Source organism: Cornus florida, unplaced genomic scaffold (genome assembly GCF_030987335.1).
Source record: "Cornus florida cultivar Cherokee Brave unplaced genomic scaffold, ASM3098733v1 CherokeeBrave_3.0.0_Hap2_Chr02, whole genome shotgun sequence".
NCBI classification, from domain to species: domain Eukaryota; kingdom Viridiplantae; phylum Streptophyta; class Magnoliopsida; order Cornales; family Cornaceae; genus Cornus; species Cornus florida.
This window is the reverse complement of record NW_026775572.1, coordinates 84,258,223-84,281,861: the sequence shown is the minus strand read 5'-3', so window position 1 is coordinate 84,281,861 and position 23,639 is coordinate 84,258,223. Positions and strand designations below refer to the sequence as shown.

Genomic DNA, 23,639 nt, shown 5'->3' with positions numbered 1-23,639 from the left:
CGCCGCGCCACTACCATGCCTTGGTGCGTTGATGATACTTGGAGGCGAGGAATGCAAGGCCGCATGCATGGTGCCGCTCGTGGGCAGGAAGGAGAGTCCAGAGGTGGCAGTCAACACGATGGAGCTCGTGAGGACTTCACATCTCCCGAAGGGCGCTCGTACGTTTGGGCCAAGGACATATGCGCAAGTGCTGATGACCTGCGAGAGGCTGGGTCAGCTGAAGAAACCGTGACGAGGGCGTCACGGAAATGGGTGAGGGAGAATGTCACGCCCCGCCTATGGAGGTTGTGCCACGCAGGCGACACGCAGACGCTGAGGAGGACGCTGCATGGCAACTGCATGGCAAGTGGAGTTTCTAGAGTCTTCTGGAATAGTCTAGAGTTATGTGGAAGATTCTAGATATGTGTAGAAATGTGTAGAAGTGTGTGGAAGGTTCTAGAGTTCTCCAGAGTTTTGTGGAGTAGTATGGAGAATTCTAGAATGTTGTAGATACTAGTAGATAAGTATGGAATTGTGAAGAAGGTGGGAGAAGACTCTAGATAATCAATCTCCACCGTTGGTTAGAATGCATCCTAGCCGTCCATTAGGGATGGGGATGCCTATAAATAGAGGTAGGACTTCATTTTGTAGGGAACAAGTCCTGGAGTGAGTCTTGAGAGCCTTGTAGAGAGCTTGAGTGTTAGCCTTGTACAAAGCATTCTTTGAAGTAATAGAAGTGTTATTTCCTTGCCAACTTAAGTGCCTTAGTGTGTGTGAGTGTGCAAGCCAAGTGAGGAGAGGGCGAGGGCAACTACAACACTAGTAAGCGCACGAGGGGAGTGTGTTGGCTAAGGTGTGCACGGGAGTTAGGCTGACCAAGTACTTGCGAGAGTGAAAGCAACGTCTTGGTGCCGCACGGGAGCAGCTAGAGTGGTGCTGAAACTCTAAGCCCGTGACACTAAGCACACTAATTTGGATATTTTAATATGTATGAGGTATGGCCATGGGCCAAACGCCATTTCGTTTACGCCTATGTACCTTAGTGTTGTAATTTACCTTTAAAAGCAATATGATGAATTTAGAGGTTTTAATATGTCGTTTTTGCTTCGGAGTATGTATCGTGTACTCAAGTATACTTTTGGAGGTTCATTTTATATGTATGAGGTTTTGCCAAGGGCCAAACACCTTTCTGTTTTCATATATGCTCATTGTTTCCATAATTTACTTTTAAAGGCCATTTTATGGATTTCGGAGGTTTGGCATGTCATTTTTTTGTATTGGGCGTATTTGTGGGCCATGAGCCATTGTAGTGAAATGTATATTACGTCTGCATGCATGCTCACTTTTACATAAAACCTCATCCTTTTTTGCAAAATCTGGTTTAAAGGGCATTTTTGGGTATTTCCTTTGAAAAATAAGTTTTGTCCTTGGTATGGTCACTTAGAAAATGTGATTTTAGGGGGTTACTTCACAACATTTTTCCAAAAAATGTCTTCTTGTTCTAGAAAACCCGCGTGAATTTCAATTTTCTGGTTTTCTACTGTTTTTTCACAATTTGGTTTGGTGGAACCGGTTCAGAGGGGCTAAACTGGTTCAAGTGACATTTTTGGGTCCAACATGGGTACTCTGCCGATGTTGAACTGTTCAGGGGTCCTGAACCGGTTCAGGTTCCCCAGAACCTTTTTCTGCATATTCAGCTTTGGCCTTCCAACTTCAATTTGTCATAACTCTTTCGTTTTAACTCCGAATTAGTCCATTCTTGAGTCTAAACGGACCGCGTCGAAGTAAGATTTCCAATGGTACCAATTTTAGTTTCAGATTTTACTCTTAACTTGAGATATCCTCTTTTTAATGAGAGGGTTTCAGAATTTGGTTTGAATCGGGATAGGGTTCCAAAAGGTTTTCTCTTCTTTTGACCTTAGGGCCTTATATGGGGTTACCTATGGATGTCATTTGATATTTTTGATCTCATTTGACTTGTTGTAAATTCTATTCACTCTACTTAGGGTAAAATAATCATTTTACCTTTGGTCTTTCTCTTGTTGGGTTTGAAACCCTAGCTTCCGCATCTGCTTCCATTGAGTATTGGGACTCCTCAAGAAGCCACTTTGGTGTCTTAGAGGTGATGTATATCTTTAGAGACCTTGTTTCTTTTTTCGCTTCCGCATTTAGGATCCAATATCGAATCACTCGCTGATGCACTGGGTTTTGGAAACTTGGGCTGTCACAGAATATGTTGCAGGCAAGTTTCATTCACATGAAACATTAGTTTTCATGACTAGTTTCCAACAATCCCCCACATAAATGAAAATTGGCTACATAAATGTAAAAATGATTATGTAAACACTAGAGAGAGTATATGTAATGACCCGGTTATTTCCCTCATTTCTTTCTTTTCCCATTTTTATGGATTTTCTTTTTCCGTCGATTTTCCTTTTTCAAGTTCGGGTTTTATTTCCTTCGAATCATCTCGGGTGCTCAGGAATAGTCCCCGGCACTCTTTCCTTGGAGATTCATGTCGTCTTTTGGAGACCATGTCATCTTCTCACTTTTTCTGACATTTTCCTTCTTCGTCTTTTTCTCGTTTTTCATTTCTTTTCACGTAACCACACTTTTTGTGCTCAGATTTGATCCTGGCTTTGCATGCATCCGTTACATTTAATTTCCATGAAATGCGTAGTTTTACTTTTTTAGAAAAGTATGTTACTTGTTTACTTTTTCATAAAGGGTATGAATGCATAGTTTCTTCGAAAACATTCTTTGCTTTGGGGTTTTTGTGTAATTAAATAATGTAATTATTTTCGCCTTAGGGACCATATTGTAATTTAATTTGGAAGATATTTTAGGGAAGGACCTTTTTGTAATTCCCAAAAAAGTGTGACAAGTGTCACACTCTCATTGGTCCACTTGTAGGCAATTGTGTAGTGACACTTGGATGCCTTGGATAATGACATGTGGAGGGTGGAGATTCACCCACTTGTTCTCCTAGGATAGGTGCGCTTATTGGCTTGGATGGTTGACAAGTGTAGGCTTATGATGAAGCCTAAGGAGGATGCTTAGGATGGTGACAAGTGTAGGCTTTATATTAAGTCTTGCATTGTGTGTGTGTATGAGAGAGGTAGTGTAGGTGTGTGTGTGTGTGTGTTGGGCCAACAAGCCCTTAGTTAGTGGAGAAATACACATTTCTCCGTTAACTATTCTTCTTCCTAACAAACCTTCTCTCTCTTGCCTCCATTGAAGAACACCTTGACCTTGACCTAAAACCTTAGTTTTGGTCCCCTTCCACTCACCTTTTGACCTAAAGTTTGGAATACTTTAGCTTCCCTTTACCTTCCTCTATAAAACCCTTGATGGGTTTCTTGGAAAAATTTTCTTTCCTTTGGATTCTAGAGAGACACTTCTCTAGTGAGATAGGGGGTGTTTCATGTTTATAAGCTTAGTGTTTTATATGCTTTTGGGGTTTATATAACTTGTATGCATGTTTTTACCTTAGTTTTAAAAATTGTTGGTAGTAGTACCTTGCATGAAAATTGGTTTTGACATTATATTATTAAAGGCCTTGACTTAATCTTTAATATATATAAACTTGGAATCAATTGAAGTTGTTTTAAAATCTAGAGAATTTAATTAATTAATTAATTAATTTAATTCTATTTAATTGTTCCAATGATTTAATTAAATTTTTGACTTGATATATCTAATGACCATGACATGATCTTTGACATATAATAATTTGAAGTCATTTAAATGAGTTATGAAATCTAGAGAATTTAATTAAATTCTATTTAATTCCTCCATTAATGTAATTAAGTATTTGACATTGTTTTTATGCTTAAATCATGGATTTGGACTTGTTGTACATTCGTGCGAATATGATTTAAAAGCATGTTTAATATATATATCTGTATATCATGTTATAGTAAATTGTTTCATTTACTAGATTTCTAAATTCTAGAGATTTTGTCGTTGTATTGATGAAATCTTGTATAATAATAATAAAATTACCTTTAAGGCTTATTACTAGATTGTTGTATCCTTAGTAATTGTAGCTTGTATGATAGTAACTTGGTTTAATTTATATTTAGAAATTCAAAGCATGTACACCATATAAATATTGTGTAGAAGTTATTTGATTTAATAACTTGTTAATTTCTAGAAATGTATATTGTTGTGTACTTACTATATTTATCTTGGAAGCTTGTTACTAAGTTGTAGAATATTTAGTGCTTGTAGCTTACTTGATGGTAATTTGATTTAGTTGAATTATAATGTCACTATAGCGTGTAACGAATCGCACATTGAAGATTCAACATGGTGTATGCCATTGTAGACTTGAATCTTTAGGATATGGTTTGTGTGGTTTCACCCTACTTGTGTTTGGTAGGTAGTTCATGCATTGTTGTAGAGTATGTGTCATGAACTTGTTCATTTTGGAAAGCATATGAGGACATAAAATATGTGATGGCTAGGGTTTGGCTCTAGTATGGGAGACAAGAGTCTCCCTATGTTATAAGTGCGCACTAGGTGCTACCTTGTGGGTCGTAATTACCCGGAAATACTTACTTAGTCTAGAAACCACATGTCCCAGTCTTTCCACTTCTTGATTTCGCATTCAATTCCAAATTGTTAATCATGGATTACTTGTAACTTGTGATTTGGTGCTTGCGTTTTCAAATCTCATTAGTATATTTGCACTTGTATATTTGCTTCGTGTATTTAAGTTCCACCTAGTATACTTGAGCCTTATATACTTGCTTCTTGCGTTTTCAATTTCATTTAGTATACTTGAACCTTGGTATACTTGTTTCGTATGTTTTTCTACCCATATTTAGTATACTTGTACCTTGTATACTTGTTTCGGGTATATTAAATTTCACTTAGCATACTTGTACCTTGTATGCTTGCATGTTATGTATTTCATTTCAACTGCTTATGTAGTTTAAGATGATTCATGAGTTCACCTTGTAATATAGACGTTAGGTGGCATGAACGTCATGGATTGATTTATATCGACTTGCAAAACTATTAAAACTTAAAGTTATACGCATGTTCATTTCATACGAGTAACTTGTTTACTCACCCTAGTTGTTTGGGATATTTTCATATACGGAAACATTGTTTTGGGGTGCATGACATCTCTAGGATGGCGTGGTTTATTTATGTCCTTTTATGTAATTTTGCACACATGCAAGTGTTAACATGTTTAAATTTCACTTCTGAAGTTGTAACGCATAGCTAGGTTTCATATGTTATTTTTACCTTGCAATTTGTAAAGTGTGCCTAAGCACACTATTAGGGATCCTTTATATATGTATAAGGTGTGGTCAAGCGCTAAACATCATTTTGTTCATGTCTATATATTTTGGTATTGAAATTTACCTTTAAAGGCAATATTATGAAATTAGAGGTTTTAACATGTCGTTTTCAATTCGAATTATGTAAAGTGTGCATAAGTACACTCTTTATGACTCTTTGTATATGTATGGCGTGTGGCCAAGTGCCAAAACGTCTTTTTCTTCCACTTATATTCATTTGGTTCCGTGTTTTGCTTATGAAGCAATTTTATGCAAATTTAAGGTTTGACATGTCATATTTTGCATTAGGCGTATTTAGGGGCCACGGGCCATTGTAGCGCGTCTTAAAATACATATTACGTTTGCGTACATGTTCACTTTTGCACATAACCTCCTTTTAGGTAAAATAAGCACCCTTTGGGCTCAATTTTGACATTATTTGCAAAATCTGATCTACGGGGCTTTTTGAGTTTTTCTTTTGAAAAACAAACTTCGACCTTGACATGGTCACTTAAAAAATGTGATTTGGAGGAGGGGGGTTTCTTCACAACATTTTTCCAAAAATGTCATCTCGATCTCGAAAATCCCGTGTCAAATTCGATTTTCTGGTTTATGCAATTTCTTCTAAATTTAAAGTTTTAGTACTTGGTACTATTTATCGACTTTTTTTCAAGAACCGTGCCAACCGTTCTGGGACTTCCTGCGTCTATAGGGCATTTTTTAAGGTTGTACAATCAATTTAGGTGTTAGGAAAGCCTCCTGAAACCCCACTTCCATTTGGTGGGCAGCAACTCAACATTTTAGCGGGCACCTGAAGCTTTTGGTGTCCGTCCGCAATGCATTCTTTTTCTGCAGTTTTGATAGCTTTGCAACCTGAACTTATAACAGCCATAACTTGCTCAATGGAAGTCTAAATTAGGTGATTCTTAAGTCTAAATTCAAGGATTTTGAGTTAGCTTTCCAATGGTACCAAACTCATCTTTAGATTAATTTCCCAATGAGAGATATGACCATTTTAGTGAGACAGTGTCAGGATTCATTTGAACCGGGTTAGGGTTTCCGTGGGATTTGATCTCCAATGACCATAAAACTTCATATGAGGTTATCAAAGGACTTAATTGAGTTATTTTGATTTCATTTGACTTGTTGAGAGTCAAATTTCCTTCTCTTAAGGTAAAATATTCATTTTACCCCTATCTTCGTTATCAGTTCACTTCAGTTGTAGCTTCTGCTCTTAAATCCTTTTTAAGTCTCGTGACTTCTTAGAAGGTCACTCCGACGTCTTAAAGATGGAATTCATCTCTAGAGACTTCTCTCATTTTCTTGCTTCCACAATTGGGATCCGTCATCGGGTCAGTTTTCATATTACTCACTGATGCACCGGGTTCTGAGAATCTGGACCTTCACAGTATAGTTGGAAAGTTACTATATTAGGATATGTAGTTTTTGGCCTTGAACCTTCCCTAATGTATTATTATCGGATTTACTGGCTAACCAGTGAACGTGATGTCTTGAACTGTTCAGCCGTTGATGTAAACCAAGACAATAGTAAAGACAGAGTACCTTTCTTCACAAAGTTATTTCTTATTGTTGTGTTCATTTTGGCCCTGAACAACTCCTGGTATTCATGAGTTCTCTAGAAAACTTAGCCTTTATAGTTCTCATAAAAGCGGACCCACTTTACACTCATATAGGTGACTTCTTATTAAGAGTATCCTACCATACCCCATTTGAATTTTTAATGTATAAGAGTCATTAAAAGTGTAACTTATCATAATCATCGCTGTAGGTAGCACTGTCTCATCATAGAAATGGGTAAAATTTTTATATATTCCAAGTGCTTCTGGTGAGTCATTCAGAATTTATGTTATCCCTTTAAATCTAGATCTTCGGATCTCCAGTCAACTAGGTTGGGTTTCCATTAAGATGACTCGTTAGCTTTCGACTTTAACCCCTTTCCCCTCGATGATCTGTATAATTACTCTCTAGTATAACCCTCAATTTTATATGTGGCCACAAGGTTATGTTTAGAAATATTACACTCTGCAGAGATTTCTCTAGTTAAGAGCAACTATATACTTTGTGCCGTAAAATTGCTTATTTTTAGCAATATACTTTTCTTTAGGGCCTGTTTGGCATTGTGTTTTTTAATTGTTTTTAGTGTTTTGGTTTTGTATTTTGGCCCATATCACGTTTGGGGTGGACTGATGTGTTATTGAACAGTACCAAACCTGATATGAAAATTTAGGCAAAACCCATATCACTAAAATGGTGATATTGGGTGTTTTCAACACTGCAGCAGCCATATCAAAGGAATAAACCAAAAACATACGCCCAAACCAAAAATAACTTACACTGTAGCGGGCATATCAACTATATAACCTATTTTTGGAAACCCTAACCTCATTTCTGCCCCCTGTTTCTCACTCTTCCTCTTTGCACATCAGAGGCGACTGAGAGGCGATTCCATTGTAACCCTGTTTTGTGCTGTCGATTGTCTTCCAGATTGACAAATCGCTTATCCTACAATGTTTTTCTTTGCAATCTCCGTTGTATTTTCTTTTGTCCGTTTCTATTCTGTGACCTACGTGTGGCGATTTTACCGAAACCCTAGTTCGTGCTTGGTAGAGAAATTTCAAACGTTTTCCTGTGTTTCTTCCTCTCAATCGTGTCTATTCTTTCAGGTGTGTAAGTCGATTCGAAGTCTCTTCCACTGAAACCCTAGTTTGTGGTTGTTGGAGGGAGGATCTGTAACGACCCTGAGAGATACCAAAATAATAATAATAATAATAATAATAATATATAAAATTTCGGCACGACCTCCGCAAAAAAAAAAAAAAAAAAAAAAAAAAAAAATCCTTCTACAACCTGTTGAAATACATAAAATGCAATGGCCTCATTTGGCCTTAAAACTAATCTATCATGTCCCAACACACAATGCAAATAATATACCACATTTTCAAAATAACTACATACATATAAAAAGGCCCCGTACCTCCATTACATCCAAATAAGGAATCACTAGTTCACTACCTAGTCACATAATCCTTTACAATGAACGTACTTTAATTACATCAAGTTACAGTCAACGAAATATAGCTAAAATTTAAAAGTCCATAACTTACAAAGTTATACTAATTAAACTAAAGTTTCACAAAATAGTTAAAATTACATTTACAAAATTTTAAAGTTCTAATATAAAAGATAGCAAAATAAGTAGATCTCTAAATCCCGTGAATCCAAACAATGAATAGAACAAAGAAAACGGGATCATGCCATCCCGGGGAGAATACAACAAAATCTCAAAGTCATAATTAAACAATATCGTGCCATGAAATGTAATGTCATGTTATGTCGCTCCCCAATTTCAAAAATCCTTTCCATTCATCACTTCTCAAACCGTTAACATAACCCGTCCCATGGTGATCCCATGGCGATACGAGAGAAAGATTGACTACTGTCCCTGACCCATGGTAACCCCGTAGCGTCATTTGGGCCCAGGTAACTCAACCACGCTAGGGCAATTTCCCTAGTTCCCTCTAAGTTACATTAACGCCATGGACCCTAACTAATCCCTGGGCGTCCGGATTTTTCGCAAACCCTTTATCAAAACTTTTCCACAAAAACCCATTTTCATTTCCTTTAAAATCGACTTCTCATTACTTTCCCAATGAATGCATGAGTGTCACATGCATTTCAATGTCATGGCAATAAACAAGTTCCATGCTCATCAAGTCAAACATTATCTATTAAACATACTTCGTAAGAATTTAAAAATATATATATATAATTCATGTTTTATTACCATATAAACATAGCAATTTAACACTATGGGCATGAAAATTCATCAATTAAGCATGCTTTCATTATCATATATCACATATAACATAGCCACACCTTTTCACATACCAAGTAAGTAAAATGTACATGGAGTTTCACAATTTAAGCATGCTAAAACACAATTCCTTTTAGAAATTAACTCACAAAAACCCAAGAATATGTGGATTAGAGACTCCTACCTCAAAATGGATGTAAACCTCCAATCTAAGCTCAAATTTCGAAATCCCTAGGTTGGCCAAAATGGTGAATTGCCCACACCCACGCGTAGATCTCGACAAGCTCTCCGATAATGCCTTAAGTAGTACTACCAAATTCTCGAAGAATAAGCCTAGATTTTGGCTTCAATTGGTGGGAAAAAAGAAAAAAAGAAAAAGGAAAACAGAGAAAAAGAGAGAGAAGTAGTGAGAGAGATGAGAGAAATGGGTCTGTAATGATCCTTAGGTCATTAAAATGATTAAATGAACAGGTGGGTCCCACAAGCTAATAAAAAAAAATCTTCATTTACTTATATATATATATATATATATATATATATATACATATTGGCCAATTGAAACATTACTTGATCTCACATTTTTGTATCTTTCTCTCTAATTTCTCAGCTTCAGTAATCACACGATTCAAAGGCAAAAGCTTCTAAAACCCAAGGTATGTATGCGCGTATATACAATTTTCTGGTGGTGCTTTCTCGGCCTCTTCTAAAAAAAAATTTGGATATCTTTTGCATACTTCTCTCCATACGTAAAGTTATGTTCTTTTTGTCACTTCAATTTTTTTCATATATTTTTATTAAAATTTGATTTCATAGATTAATGTTAATATGAAATGAGTTTGATCAATGTCAATATGAAATGAGTGATTTAAATGACAATGATTGTTGTTGGGTAATTCTCATTATGCTACCAATGAATCAAACTGTTCTATCAAATTTCAAAATGTAGTGTGAATCCAACTTGCCAACCCTTATATTTGTTTCAGAAACCTGGGGTAGTAGGTTTTTATCTATATTTATTATTATTTTATATTAGAAAATAGTTTGAAAATATTTGATTGACATCTCTATAAAAATATCTGAAAAAATTATTAGATTTTTTGAAAAAAAAACATAAATATTTTTTGAAACCCTTTTTCCAAGAATGATTGTTAGTCTGATAATGTAAAAATTGGCCATAATACCTTGAAATGATGACAAAGTTACAGCAGTAATAGTATCAACATTGCTACATACTTGATTGAATTTTCTTTTCCTAATATTTTAGTGATATTTTCTTTCCTCGATAAATAATGTTGAGATCAATAAAAACATGGTATTTAATCACCTTTGTAACTATGAACATTTGTTACACTTCAATGTAATATCTAGTTTTTTATTTTTCATATTCTAAAGTTCCCACCAATAAACATATCCAGATTTGTTTGATGAGTGTTTGCATGTGTATAAAATAGGAAGAAAAAATATTTCAATAATTGTTTTAATTTTTCATTAGTTTTTTTTCTGCGCTAAAAATCATATTAAAAAATATTTAATTGTTAACTACATAAGCTTAATTCAGACTTATGCAGTATGTGCATTTGATGATATTATTATATCAAAGAGAATTTAATATTCAGACTTATGCAGTATGTGCATTTCAGATTTCTGTATTTTTCAACCAAGTATTCTATCCTCTTAATTATTAGCATGACATTACATGGTTACCATAATGTTTACATACAAAAGGATATATATATATATATATATATATATATATATATATATAATCATCTTATTCATATACAATATTTTAATTACCATATCTAAAAGGCCTACTCTGTTTGTCTAGGACGATAGCAAGGATATGATAATCTATAGTGTTTCATGGATGCTAGTTTTTAGCACGACTTGGAATTATAAATGAACTTATATACTGATATACATTATATACAATATACTGATATTTTCGGAATGATTATTTGGGTTATTAGACTCTTCTGCCATGGTAGTTTCTGTGTTATGTATAGTTGAATAACAAAGTTCAATATAATAAGGAATTAGACTAATAGTACTTTTGTGGAATTAATATAATTGTAACCTCTTTATATCTCTATACATATGAACTTAGTAGTATTTTAAAATAAACTTTATGCATGGAATATGATTGTAAACCTTCTTTGATTTCTATATATATGAACTTAGTAGTATTTTAAAACAAACTTTATGCATGATTGATGAAAAAAAAAAAATGAAAAAAAATACATTTTGAATTAGCCTTTTATTGACTGCAAGTTTCTAGGCTAAGGTGTTGTTTGATAAAATTAAAAATTAAGCACTGATAACTTTTTTAAGAGCAAAATATCATTACTCTTTAATAAAAGTACACCATTTGAATCTAGGACTTGATTTTGGCATAGATGTGGTTCATGTTTTGCTACCTAGAAGAAAGATGGTGCTTCATTATTTTTAAAACAGTAGTTCAAAATTCGTTCAACTAAGAAAAGTCAAAGAATAACAGGATATTTTATACCACAAAAAATTACTTGAAGATTATATATCTTTACTTGAATATTATTTCAAAATTCGTTAAATTTTTTTGGTGATATACATTATATACATTATTTATTTTCTTCTCTCCTCTTACATTATAGAATTGAGTTGTGTTGATCCCACTCAATGTGACAGTGTATGAATTCAAACTTTATGCATGATTGATGCATACTTTATGACTTTTTGTGTGTGTGTGTTATGTTTTTGTCTATGTAATTCCAAAATTTTTTTGCTTTTAAATCAAGTATGAAGTATCTATATTTGATCTTTAAAGGACTTACATTATCTAACTTGATTCATGGCTATGGAAATAAATATTACATTATGCTTATAAATGAACTAAATTATGAAATTTACTTAATAATAATCAGATGGACATGGACAATGAGAATGCTGAGTAATACCTATCAAGAGACATTCATTCTTTTGATACTGATAATGGTGAGGACGTAGTTATTGAACAGGCCGATGCCACTGTTTGGTGTGATGCCTATCAAGAGACATTCATTCTCTTGATGGAGGAAGAGGTTAAAAAAGGAAATCGTATAACCACGACTTTTAATTAATTGGATGGAGGCATATTGTAGACGAAATGTGGGTGGAAACTAGAATGAAGTACACCAAGGACCAATGTAGACCAATATTCAACACAATGAGAGCACTGTACAAAGTTGCAAACAACTATTATCTGAGACTGATGTAAGATATAACAGTGAGACATGCATGGTTATGTTAGAAGATGAAAGATGGGATTGGTTGTGCAAGGTTAGTATTTCAATACGTATCTATTTACCATACATAAAGTTAGTAATTAGTGAGTCAATATTAAAAGGGTTTGATGAAGAATAATTGTAAGATAATAATGTGTAAATGTAAATGCAAGAAAATCTCTCCCTCCATTTTGACAGAATTTCAGTACATTTCACAATAATTCCCCCTTTTTTTACTCCCTTCACCGCCTATTTATAGGCAATTACAGGTGCTGTTGGACTATCAGCCTTGGGCCTTCTTTCCAGCGGGCTTGGCCTTCTTCGATGAATCCTCCGAGCTCGGCCCATTCTGTGGTGCTCCTGTATGGGCCGAACTCAATTGTTTGCCCCGATGCCACTTCCGCGGATCGTATCCGGCCCATATAACTTCTGGTATCCTCAACTGCCCCCATAATTACTCCCTAATAAATTATGGGGTAATTATTAGAGGCTGCTAATCATGACTTGACGGCTCGAGAAGATCGCATGGAAGAATGGATGGTTGGATTCAGGAGTCGGTGCTTCGAGATTCAAAAAACTCCTCGCTTTCCTGACTCCTCGTCCTTCGGGCCCACCTTGTCTTTATAAGCCTCAGAGATGTTCCATCAATCCTCTTTACCATCTCTATCTTGCTTCTCCGCTGTTCAAATCTTCACTTGTCTCTCTTGAGTTAAATCTCCTCCGACGAACTTTTGCAAAAGCTTCCTTTTCCGGTGATCTTGCAGTGCTCTTCGCGATGTTCAATCTTTCGAGGTTAGTTTTGTTTTTTTCTCCTCCTTTAGGGATTTGCTGTTTTTTCTCAGAATCTTTGCTCGTTTTCACCATAACTATAGATTTAAGTGTTCTCCGTATGAAACTCAACCTTCCTGATGACATTCAAATTAGGGCTTGCCCCAAAGATATAAATATCAGGACTGGTGCTAGCCTTCTTCCCGGCGAGGTCTTGTTTTCCAATCTTCAATTAAATCTCATTAGGTTCCCTCTGCATCCCTTCTTTAGTTACGTTTTTAATAAACTGAAACTTTCCCTTTTGCAAGTAAACCCAAATTTCCTTAGGGTTCTATCTGTTATGTTACTTCTGAACTGTGACAGAGGTCTAGATCTTGACCTCATAGATCTTCTCCTCTGCTACAAAGTTAGCAAAATCCGAATTGATGAACCGTTCTACCATTTCTACCCAATTGAGAAGAGGTCCATATGCAAAGATAAAATCAAATTTGAGAAAGGTTGGAGGAAAAATATAATTGGGATTAGGGGAGCCTGGTTTTCTCCAGCCGCAAGGGACTTCCCTATCCCGAGCGCTTTTGGAGAGTGCTCTGTCTCTTCGTATAAAAAATACAAAACCTATAAGAGTGACTATCCTTGCGAGATTTGCGTTCCTTGCTTTTATACTTTCTTATGCCGTTCCTTAGGCATTCCTTGTGATGATTTGAGCTACGGTGTTTGCAGGGATAGGGATAACTATTTGAAGAAGTACGTTCTGACCAACACTCCCTATTGCTCGGACCTCCTTACCTCAGACAACCTTCTTGCTCTCTCAGCCCTTGGCAAGACAATGAGTCAGCTCTAGATCCCTTCCTTCGGCAGGAAGAAAGCTGCCTTCAGGACCGTTGTTGCCCCTGCGGCAACTTCATCCCCAGTTTCAGTATCTTCCTCTGCCACTATTTCTGATACCACTCCTTCCACCGATCCGAACGTGACGGTTACCGACCCGGTCTCCAACACTACGCCTGTCAATCCGAACGTGACCCCTTCTGTCAACAACCTTCCTAGCTCTGCTGCTGTTGCCGTTCGGGAAAAGGCGAGAGGAAAAATGCCTTAGCCTGATAGTGCTCTCAGCCTTGATGACGTTCCTCTGTCACAGAGGGTTAAGCCCTCTGGGCCAAGTGTGTCCATGCACCCTCTGACTAGGCCTTCTCTGATTAGGCCTCCTACCCTCTTTGGGCCTATCTCTATCAATGCTTCTGCCTCTGTATCGGCACCATAGAACCCCCGCTTTATTCGAACAGACGGGTCGTCCGTAAAGCCGGATGAGACCATGTTCAAGGATCGTCAGACCGCTATGGCATACTACAGGAGCATGTGGACTCCTAAAGATATTGAGATAACCAAGGGTCTGTCCCAGAAAGAAGTGTTCAGCCGGTTCCCCTTATCTGCCATGGAGGTAACCTTTACCCCTTAATCAATGAATCTTTACGTAGTCTTTACATTTGATTACTTCTAATCACCCGCTCGGTTTAATTAGTTGTCATGTATATCTCTACAGACCCTATTTGGGATGATGGCCATGCAAAAGCAAGTTAAGTTGGGAAACACCAAGGCTCGTAAGCTCTCTGACAACTTTGGTGCAGCTAATAAAGAGAACAATGCCTTAGTTTCTCAGAATGCCGAGCTGAGGGGTCAGCTCAACAAAGCTGAGAAAGAGAGGGACGCTCTGAAAAAGGAGACAGACTCCCTTCAGGATGCTCTACAACTTGAGAAGAGTGTCTGGCATACCGAGCGAGAATCTCTTAAGGCTAAGAAGGAAGAACTTCAGCGCCTTCTGAGTGATGAGCAATCCGCTCGGATGGCCTTTGAGAAAAGAGCTCTAGACGAGCGTAATGTTTTACTCAACACCATCAGCAAGGTAAATGGTGGTATGCTGGCTCTGCATGCTCGGTTTTCCAGGGTTGGGGCCCTCAGATATGCTCAGGAGTTCCGAGAGGGTTATACCGATCATGTTCCAACTGAAGATCAGGCCGGTTCTACCCCTGATGAGGTTGACAAAGAGCTGGAGATTGATCCTCCGGGGGTTTATGTCGACCCAGACTCCACCCCTGCTGAGGGCATATTTGATGAATGCCAAGAGATTGCCTCTTCCAGGATTATTCCTACTCCCTCTACTGCTCAACCTCTGGGCGTTCTTCCTCTGTCCACCGTGACTCCATCCGCCACTGCTGCTGAGGATGAGCCTCGGCAAAATGATTCTTCCAATGCTACTGAGGATAGAACTCAGCAGAATGATTCTGTCATTCAGCTTGATTCTCCTCCTTGTGAGGACGGAACCGCCAACAGTGATGTGAGGACCGTTCAACACCATCAAGAAACTGACGGGGCAAATGCTTCTAGTTAGAACTTTTCTGATGTACTGACCTCCTTCCTTTTACATTTTTGTCATCTGTATACCTCATTTTTTGTAACTCTGAAACTTCACTATTAATGAGATGGCTGACTTTTGATTGAACTCTTGCCATAAATCCTTTTACTTAATGATTTAATGCTATCTGATCTGATTTTTCTCTGTATGTCAGTGGTTGGCGTTCGGCTAGTGTACCACTTTGCCACACATTTTTTTTAATATTTTTTTCGCAAGTTTTTGGCGTTCGGCTCATAGTGCCAGCTGCCAGTTACTTTGCTGAGTGGTTGGCGCTCAGTTAGAATGCCACTAGCTACTTTCACTCTCTTATTTTTTAGCAAGTTTTTGGCGTTCGGCTTATAGTGCCAACTCCACTTACTTTGCTGTGTGGTTGGCGCTCGGCTAGAATGCCACTTGCCACTTTCACTCTTTTATTTTTTGGCAAGTTTTTGGCGTTCGGCTCATAGTGCCAGCTGCCACTTACTTTGCTGAGTGGTTGGCGCTCGGCTAGAATGCCACTTGCCACTTTCACTCTCTTATTTTTTGGCACGTTTTTGGCGTTCGGCTCATAGTGCCAGCTACCACTTACTTTGCTGAGTGGTTGGCGCTCGGCTAGAATGCCACTTACTACTTTCACTCTTTTCTTTTTTGGCAAGTTTTTGGTGTTCGGCTCATAGTGCCAGCTGCTACTTACTTTGCTTAGTGGTTGGCGCTCGACTAGAATGCCACTTGCCACTTTCACTCTTTTATTTTTTGGCAAGTTTTTGGCGTTCGGCTCATAGTGCTAGCTGCCACTTACTTTGCTGTTTCCATAAACTCGACTTTTTAGAAGAAGATAGCTTTTTATAAATTTTGGAATTCTGTACAACTGAAAATGAGTAATGCCAGAATTAGAACTTTAAACTTTCTACATATAATACCTTTTTAAAGATGTAGCATTCCATAGCTTGTTAACCAACCTTCCGGCCATGGTCTCTAGTACATATGCCCCCTTCCCTATGACCTCTGCAATTCTGTATGGTCCTTCCCAAGGTGACATCATCTTTTTAACCATTCCTACCTTCTTCTTCAGAACCAGATCGCTAAGTGTGAAATCTCTGTGCTTTACCCTTTTGTTGTGGTTGCTAGCTAGTGTCTGCTGATAGGATACAAGCCTTATTGCTGCAGCATCTCTCTTTTCCTCTAACATATTAAGGTTAAATCTCAGCATTTTGTCATTCTGTTCCTGATTCCATGCTAAGCTTCGGATAGTCGGAACCAAATATTCAACCGGTATGACTGCCTCGGTTCCGTATGCCATGGCGAATGGGCTTTCCCCGGTCGGCCGTCTAGGGGTCGTTCTGTAAGCCCATAGGACGTTCGGGAGTTCGTCCAGCCACTTCCCTTTATGGTCTTCCAGCTTCTTCTTGATACAAAAAAAATTTGTTCTATTCGTAATTTCTGCTTGTCCATTGGCCTGGGGATGACTTACTGCTGGCAATTTTTGGTTAATTCCATATTCTTCCAGCAATTCTCTGACTTGCTTGCTGTCGAGATTAGTCCCATTATCCATAACGATCGACCTCGGGACACCAAAACGGCAAATAATATTACTCCAGATGAAGCGTCTTACATGGGTTTGCGTTACGCTCGGATATGGCTCTACTTCTACCCATTTGGTAAAGTAATCTGTTGCCAGCAATACATACTTATTCTGAGCTCTTGCAGTTGGCAGAGGACCAACCACATCCATCCCCCATTGTGCGAAAGGCTATGGTGTGGCCATTACGTGCAAGTCCTCAGGTGGTTGGTGGATCAATGGTCCGAACCTTTGGCACTTATCGCATCTTCTGGAAAATTCTTCCGCATCTCGTAACATGTTCGGCCAGAAGTACCCTTACGTCATTGCTTTGTGTGCTAAGGATCTTCCCCCTGAATGATTTCCATACACACCTTCATGAATAGCTCGCAATATCTGCCGAGCCTCTGTGGGGGTAACACACTTTAAGTACGGCCCAGAAAAAGACCTCCTGTATAACTAGTTATGCACTATGGCGTACTTTGCAACGTTCGATTTGATTTTCTAGCCTCATCTCTTTGTTCAGGCAGAGTACCATCCCGAATGTAAGTTATGATTAGATCAATCCAACTTGGCTCATATGGAATAACATTCACTTACCAAGGATCTGGGCCCGAAGATTCTTCGAAAATGGATGGATGGTTCAGTATTCCTACTGGAATCACCTTTGCTAATGTTTCTCCAGAACCCGAGGCGCTACATACTAGCCGATCGGCATCTTCGTTATGCTCTTTCGGTATTTGGATGAATTCAATTTTTTCGAAGTTTCTGACTTCCCGCATAACAGCAGAATGATATGCTTCCATCGTTTCATCCTTGGTTTCATATTCGCCATTCACCTGCCGAACAATTAACTGCGAGTCACTAAAGACGGTCAAATTCCTGACCTTCAGCTCTTTGGCGAGCTTAAGTCCAGCCAGCAGTGCCTCATATTCCGCTTCATTATTAGTGGCTCTGAATTCATGCCAGAACGCATGACTTAGGGACGTGCCTTCTGGTATTTGCAGCTTGACTCCAATGCCTGCCCCCATCTGATTTGAGGATCCATCGATAAAGAGTTTTCACAAGTAACCTCGAAGGTCTTCCTCCATGTCTTCTGAATCACATTCCAGTAGGAAATCTGCCACTGTTTGCCCTTTGATTACCGTTTTGGGTTTATATGTTATATCAAATGAGCTTAACTCTATGGCCCACTTCGTCATCCTCCCTGAGAGGTCTGGCTTGTGCAGGATTATTCTGATAGGGAAAGTGGTTAGAACGATGATAGGATGGGATTCAAAATAATGCCTGAGCTTTCTTTTCGCATGCACTAGCGAGAGTATCAAGTGCTCGGCCTTTGAATAGTGTCGTTCGGCCTCAGTTATCATTTTGCTAACATAGAACACTGGATACTGCTTCCCCTCTTTACAACGGATCAGAACGCCACTTGTCGCGATGCTGGATACCCCGAGGTATAAAAATAACTTTTCTCCTGGTTCAGGAGCTGACAGGACCGGAAGGTTCTGTATATATTCTTTCAAACCAGTTAATGCTCGGCGCTATTCATCCCCCCAAACTTGTCTCCCATGGCTTCGTATTGTGTCAAAAAATGATTTGCAGCGATCTGACAATTTGGAAATGAACCGGCTCAATGCAGCTATCCGTCACGTAAGTGCTTGCACTTCTTTAACTGTCTTCGGCTCGGCATTCTTAGTCAGAGCTTCTGCTTGGGCAGGGCTAGCTTCTATGCCTCTATGATTAACTACGTGTCCCAAGAATTGACCAGAACTCACGCCAAATGAGCACTTGGTTGGATTGAGCTTCATTCCATATTGTCTCAACACATCAAATACGTCTTGTAGATGTTTCAGATGGTCAACTTTGTTCTTACTTTTTACTATCATGTCATCAATGTAAGCTTCCACAGTCTTCCTTATTTGATCCTTGAAAATTTTACTAATAAGCCTTTGATAAGTTGCTTCGGCGTTCTTCAGTCCGAACGGCATAACTTTGTAACAATAGGTCTCTCGCTCGGTAATGAAAGAAGTTTTCTCTTCATCAGCAGAGTTCATGGGGATCTGATTATAACCTGAATAAGCATCTAAGAAGGTTAAACGCTCATACCCAGTAGTACCATCCACCATTTAATCAATTTTGGGCAGCGGAAAGCTATCCTTCGGACAGGCTTTGTTCAAATTGGTGAAGTCAATGCACACTCGCCATTTCCCATCTTCTTCTGCACAACAACAACAACATTTGACAACCAGTCGGGATAGTACACTTCTCTTATAAATCCCGCGTCAAGCAGCCTATCAACCTCCTCGGCTATGATCCGGTTACGCTCTTGAGCAAACCTTCGCTGCTTCTGCTTTACAGGTCTTGCATTGGGATTAACGTTCAGGGAGTGATAGGATACGGAAGGATTGATTCCAGGCATGTCTAGGTGGCTCCATGCAAATACATCAGCGTTCTGAGACAAGAAATCAACTAACTCCTGTATCTCCCCCTCAGCAAGTCTTACCCCTACTCTGGTTGTTCGTTCTGGTCGGAATTGATCGATCTGTACATCAACTAGGGGTTCTTCAATCAAGTCCACTGGCTCCTCCTCCCCATTCTGCTTGGGTGGAGGTTCCTGTAATTGCTATCTCGGGCTTGCCGAACGGATGGGTGCTTTCCCTTTTCCAGCATATTTCAGCGTTACTGAATAACATTCCTTAGCTGCAACCTGGTCCCCATGAATGTCACATTGGTTCTGTCTGGCCCCAGGCATCTCATTACTTGGTGCAGAGTGGAATGAACACCTTGAACTCTGTGGATCCACCCTTTGCCCATCAGAAGGTTGTAAGAGGGATGAATCTCAACAACTACAAAGCTCTCCATCAGAACCCTCTCTGCAGCATGCACTACTACTTCCACCGTACCGATGGGCTCCGCTCGCTTTCTATCAAACCCTAGCAAAGGATTCCCAGTGTGCTTGAGCCGGTCTGGCTTGATCTCGAGCCGATCAAATGTGTCCCTCGGCATGACGTTCGCACTACTTCCAGGATCAATCAGAACTTTGCGTACCAAACATTCAGCCACTGTCAAACTGACGACTAACGGGTCCTCATGAGGGATCTTAACACGCAACAAATCTATTCTATCAAATGTTATCTGTGTGGATGCGCTCTGTTGGTGCAGAGTGTTTACACTGCCTATCCTTCTCTTCATCTGCGCCTGGCGGAGCTGTGCTCGAAGCAGTTCATCTGACTCTTCGCGTTCAGGACGGCCATGAATTGCATTAATTATTCGAACTGGTTGCGAGTTATGGGAGTTCAGCTTCGGATTCCTCTTCACTTGCTCCGCCGATCAGTTCTGCTCTACCGCCGTGCCTTGAATATAACTTGCGAACTCCCCTCTGGCTATCAATATCTCCACTTGCCTCTTTAAGTTCCTACATTCGTTAGTCTGATGGCCAAAGTCAGAATGGAAAGCGCAATGCTTAGACTTATCTCTCTGCTCCAGGGGTTGTTTGATAGGTAAAGGAGGTAGGAACTTATCTTTGTTTTCTTGGTACAGCCTTGCTAGAGTTACTTTCAATGGAGTGACCAATTCCTCTTCCCTGGGCCTTTTTTCTGCTGTCCAAGGGATCTGCGCTGCGATAGAGCTGGTTTTTGCCTGATCTTGGCTTTGAACTTTTCCTCCGTTGATATAATTGACGTTTTCCTTGCATTAGCTGTCTCTTCTTCTTCCAAACGGACAAATCCATCTGCTCTTTTGTTCAGCTTATCCATGGTCTATGGCGTGTTCACCACCAGACTTGTGTGGAACGGGGTCCCATGAATCATGGCTAGCTTGAATGCCTGAACCGCCGTGGACGGATAGCACTCGATCACCATATTTTTGGTTAAATTAAATCTGGCAAGAAAGGCTTGGAGGCATTCATCTTCATGCTGCCGCATCGTGAACAGGCTGGAGACATCTTTTGCCGGGCGCTTATTCCCATAGTACTGGCTGATGAACCGATCGTAAAGGCTTCGAAAACTATCAATCGATCCCCTCGGCAAGTTTTTGAACCAATTAACTGCTGGTCCAGCTAAGCTTGTTGGAAAACATTTGCACATTAAGGAGTCGTTCTCCGTGTTCAGAGCCATTTTCAATTAGATATGATACACATGATCGATCGGATCAGTAGTTCCGTCAAACAGGATGAAAACTGGCATGGAGAATTTTCTCGGACTCGGAGCATTCAGAATTTCATCGGTAAACGGTGAGTCAACCGTCCGAGCGGCTGAATGAAGGGCCTCATTCTCCTTATGGAACCTTACGACAGCTCTCTGATCCGTAGATTTCCTTTCTGAGCTTCGGTAGTCTAACGTGGCCATTGAAGGTCGGTAAAGCGAATCGGATGATCTTTCCTCCATGTATTCCTTCTGCCAAATCGGTGTGGTTTTGTGATGTCCAAACTCCACAGCTTCTTCTCGGTTGAACCTCTCCTGATTCGGATTAAAAGTTATTGCCTCGTTCCGCCTGATCTGCTCACGCCGTGGATCTAAGTGAATTGAGCCTTCTCGATCATCAAAACGACGAGGATTTGGCGGCAAATCGTCCGGCCTAACCTCCTCATGACGAGGATTTGGCAGATTGTTCTCTTCCTCTTCACCTTGACGTGCAACAACATGATGCATAACCTCTTCACCCACCGGAAGCGGTTGCAGAATCACTGGAGCCTCTTGGCGCTGCATTCCAGCTTTCAGCTCTGCATTCTCTCTCCTGAGAACTTCGATCATGTTCATCAACTCATCAAGCTTCATCTGCTGGACATTCTCCACCGGATTGGAGCTCTCGCCTCCTATCATGATTCCGGAGTGAAGCAAAGGCATGAATCACAAGATCTTAATCAGATCTGAGCTTTACTGATGCAAATCTCATCGGATCTGGACTCTGATTCACTGAATCACGATCACAGTTCGCTAGATCCGAGCTTTTCTAGCTTCAACTCACTGGGTCTAGCTGCGATCAAGCAAATCTCAGCTGCATAATTCCAACGTAAACACGTCAAAACCAATAGTAATCAAGAATTCCTTCAGAAAAAACTACAATTTCTCCGATCTGGATTCAATTTCTAGAAATCTTGCTTCGTCTTCACGGATCAGTTTGAATTAACATGATATCGATCAAGCATGAATGAATGTTCTTCATCATTCCCACAAACGGCGCCAATTGTAAATGCAAGAAAATCTCTCCCTCCATTTTGACAGAATTTCAGTACATTTCACAATAATTCCCTCTTTTTTTACTCCATTCACCGCCTATTTATAGGCAATTACAGGTGTTATTGGACTATCAGCCTTAGGCCTTCTTTCTTGTGGGCTTGGCCTTCTTTGATGGATCCTCCGAGGTCGGCCCATTCTGTGGTGTTCCTGTATAGGCCGAACTCAATTGTTTGCCCCGATGCCACGTCCGCAGATCGTATTCGGCCCATATAACTTCTGGTATCCTTAGTAAGTTATCAAGAATGGAAAAAAATTCAGAAAAATGGGGTGTAAGCATTATGGAAGATGATAACTATTTTTGGGGATACACATGTTTCTGGTAGGTATGTTCATCCTTTTACAAGAGTACCCAAAGCCATCCAAGTGTTAACACATGAAGCTGCAATTCATAACATTGAGGGCAATGTGGACATGACTGATATACAAGCACTTATTGACCTCAGTCCTATTCCCAAACCTATAGGTAAGAAACCTAAGAAATAAAGTTTTTCTTCCATAATGTCTTAAGTGATGGCATGTTTGACTGATATTGGGAACATGAAAGCCGAACGAATTGTGAAAGCAATAGTAGAATCATCTTACCATCTCGTGTTAAAGAAATGCCTGAAGGTCATTCTCCCAGTAAAAAAGAAATAGATCCCCAGGTTGAAGAGTGCCTTAGGTTCGTCAACACATTAGTAGGGATTGATGATGTCCATTATGCGAAGATCATAACGATGTTGTATGAGGATAAGTTGTGGAGGGACATATTTCTTCGCATTCCTGATAAGAGGAAGGTTGGGTGGGTGATGAATCAACCTCTGTGATATGTTTGCTATCTATTTACTTTTATGTACTTTTGGATGACTATTTTATAACTCCTTTTACATTATTGTTAGATGACTATATTTAATTTCTTTATCTATTTCTTTTACATTAATGTTGGATGACTGTATTTCTGTTCTATATGTATTGCTTTTACATTATTGTTGGATAATTGTATTAATTGCTATGTATTTTTTTTCTTTTTATATTATTACTAAATAACTATATTATTTACTATATATTCTTCCATTTTCCTTATATCATTGTGTTTTTTAATTTTCATTACAACAACTGATTATGTTTATTCTTAAATATGATAGTAGATATGGATACAAGGACAATGTTAATGTTGTATGATGATGGTGATGAGAAGGAAATTATTGTATTGATTACAGCCATATATGAGTACTATGATAAACATTTTGAAAAACAACTTTGTTGGGATTCCAGGGAAAAGATTATGTATTCAAGATTTTAAATGGACATGAAGATAGGTTTTATGAAAATTTTAGGATGTACCCCAATACCTTTAGGGCTTTGTG

General features: G+C 39.0%; 1 protein-coding gene across 1 annotated transcript; it reads right to left on the bottom strand.

Moving 5' to 3' along the window:
• Positions 1-19,735: 19,735 nt before the first annotated feature.
• On the bottom strand, positions 19,736-20,248 carry LOC132296485 (uncharacterized). Its single transcript, XM_059794686.1, has one exon. The coding sequence runs from the start codon at positions 20,246-20,248 to the stop codon at positions 19,736-19,738; it is 513 nt and encodes a 170-aa protein (XP_059650669.1).
• Positions 20,249-23,639: the final 3,391 nt, after the last annotated feature.

Coding starts and splice junctions, on each gene's coding strand:
- LOC132296485 (XM_059794686.1), bottom strand. CDS start 20,248: ATGAAGAGAAGGATAGGCAGTGTAAACACTCTGCACCAACAGAGCGCA.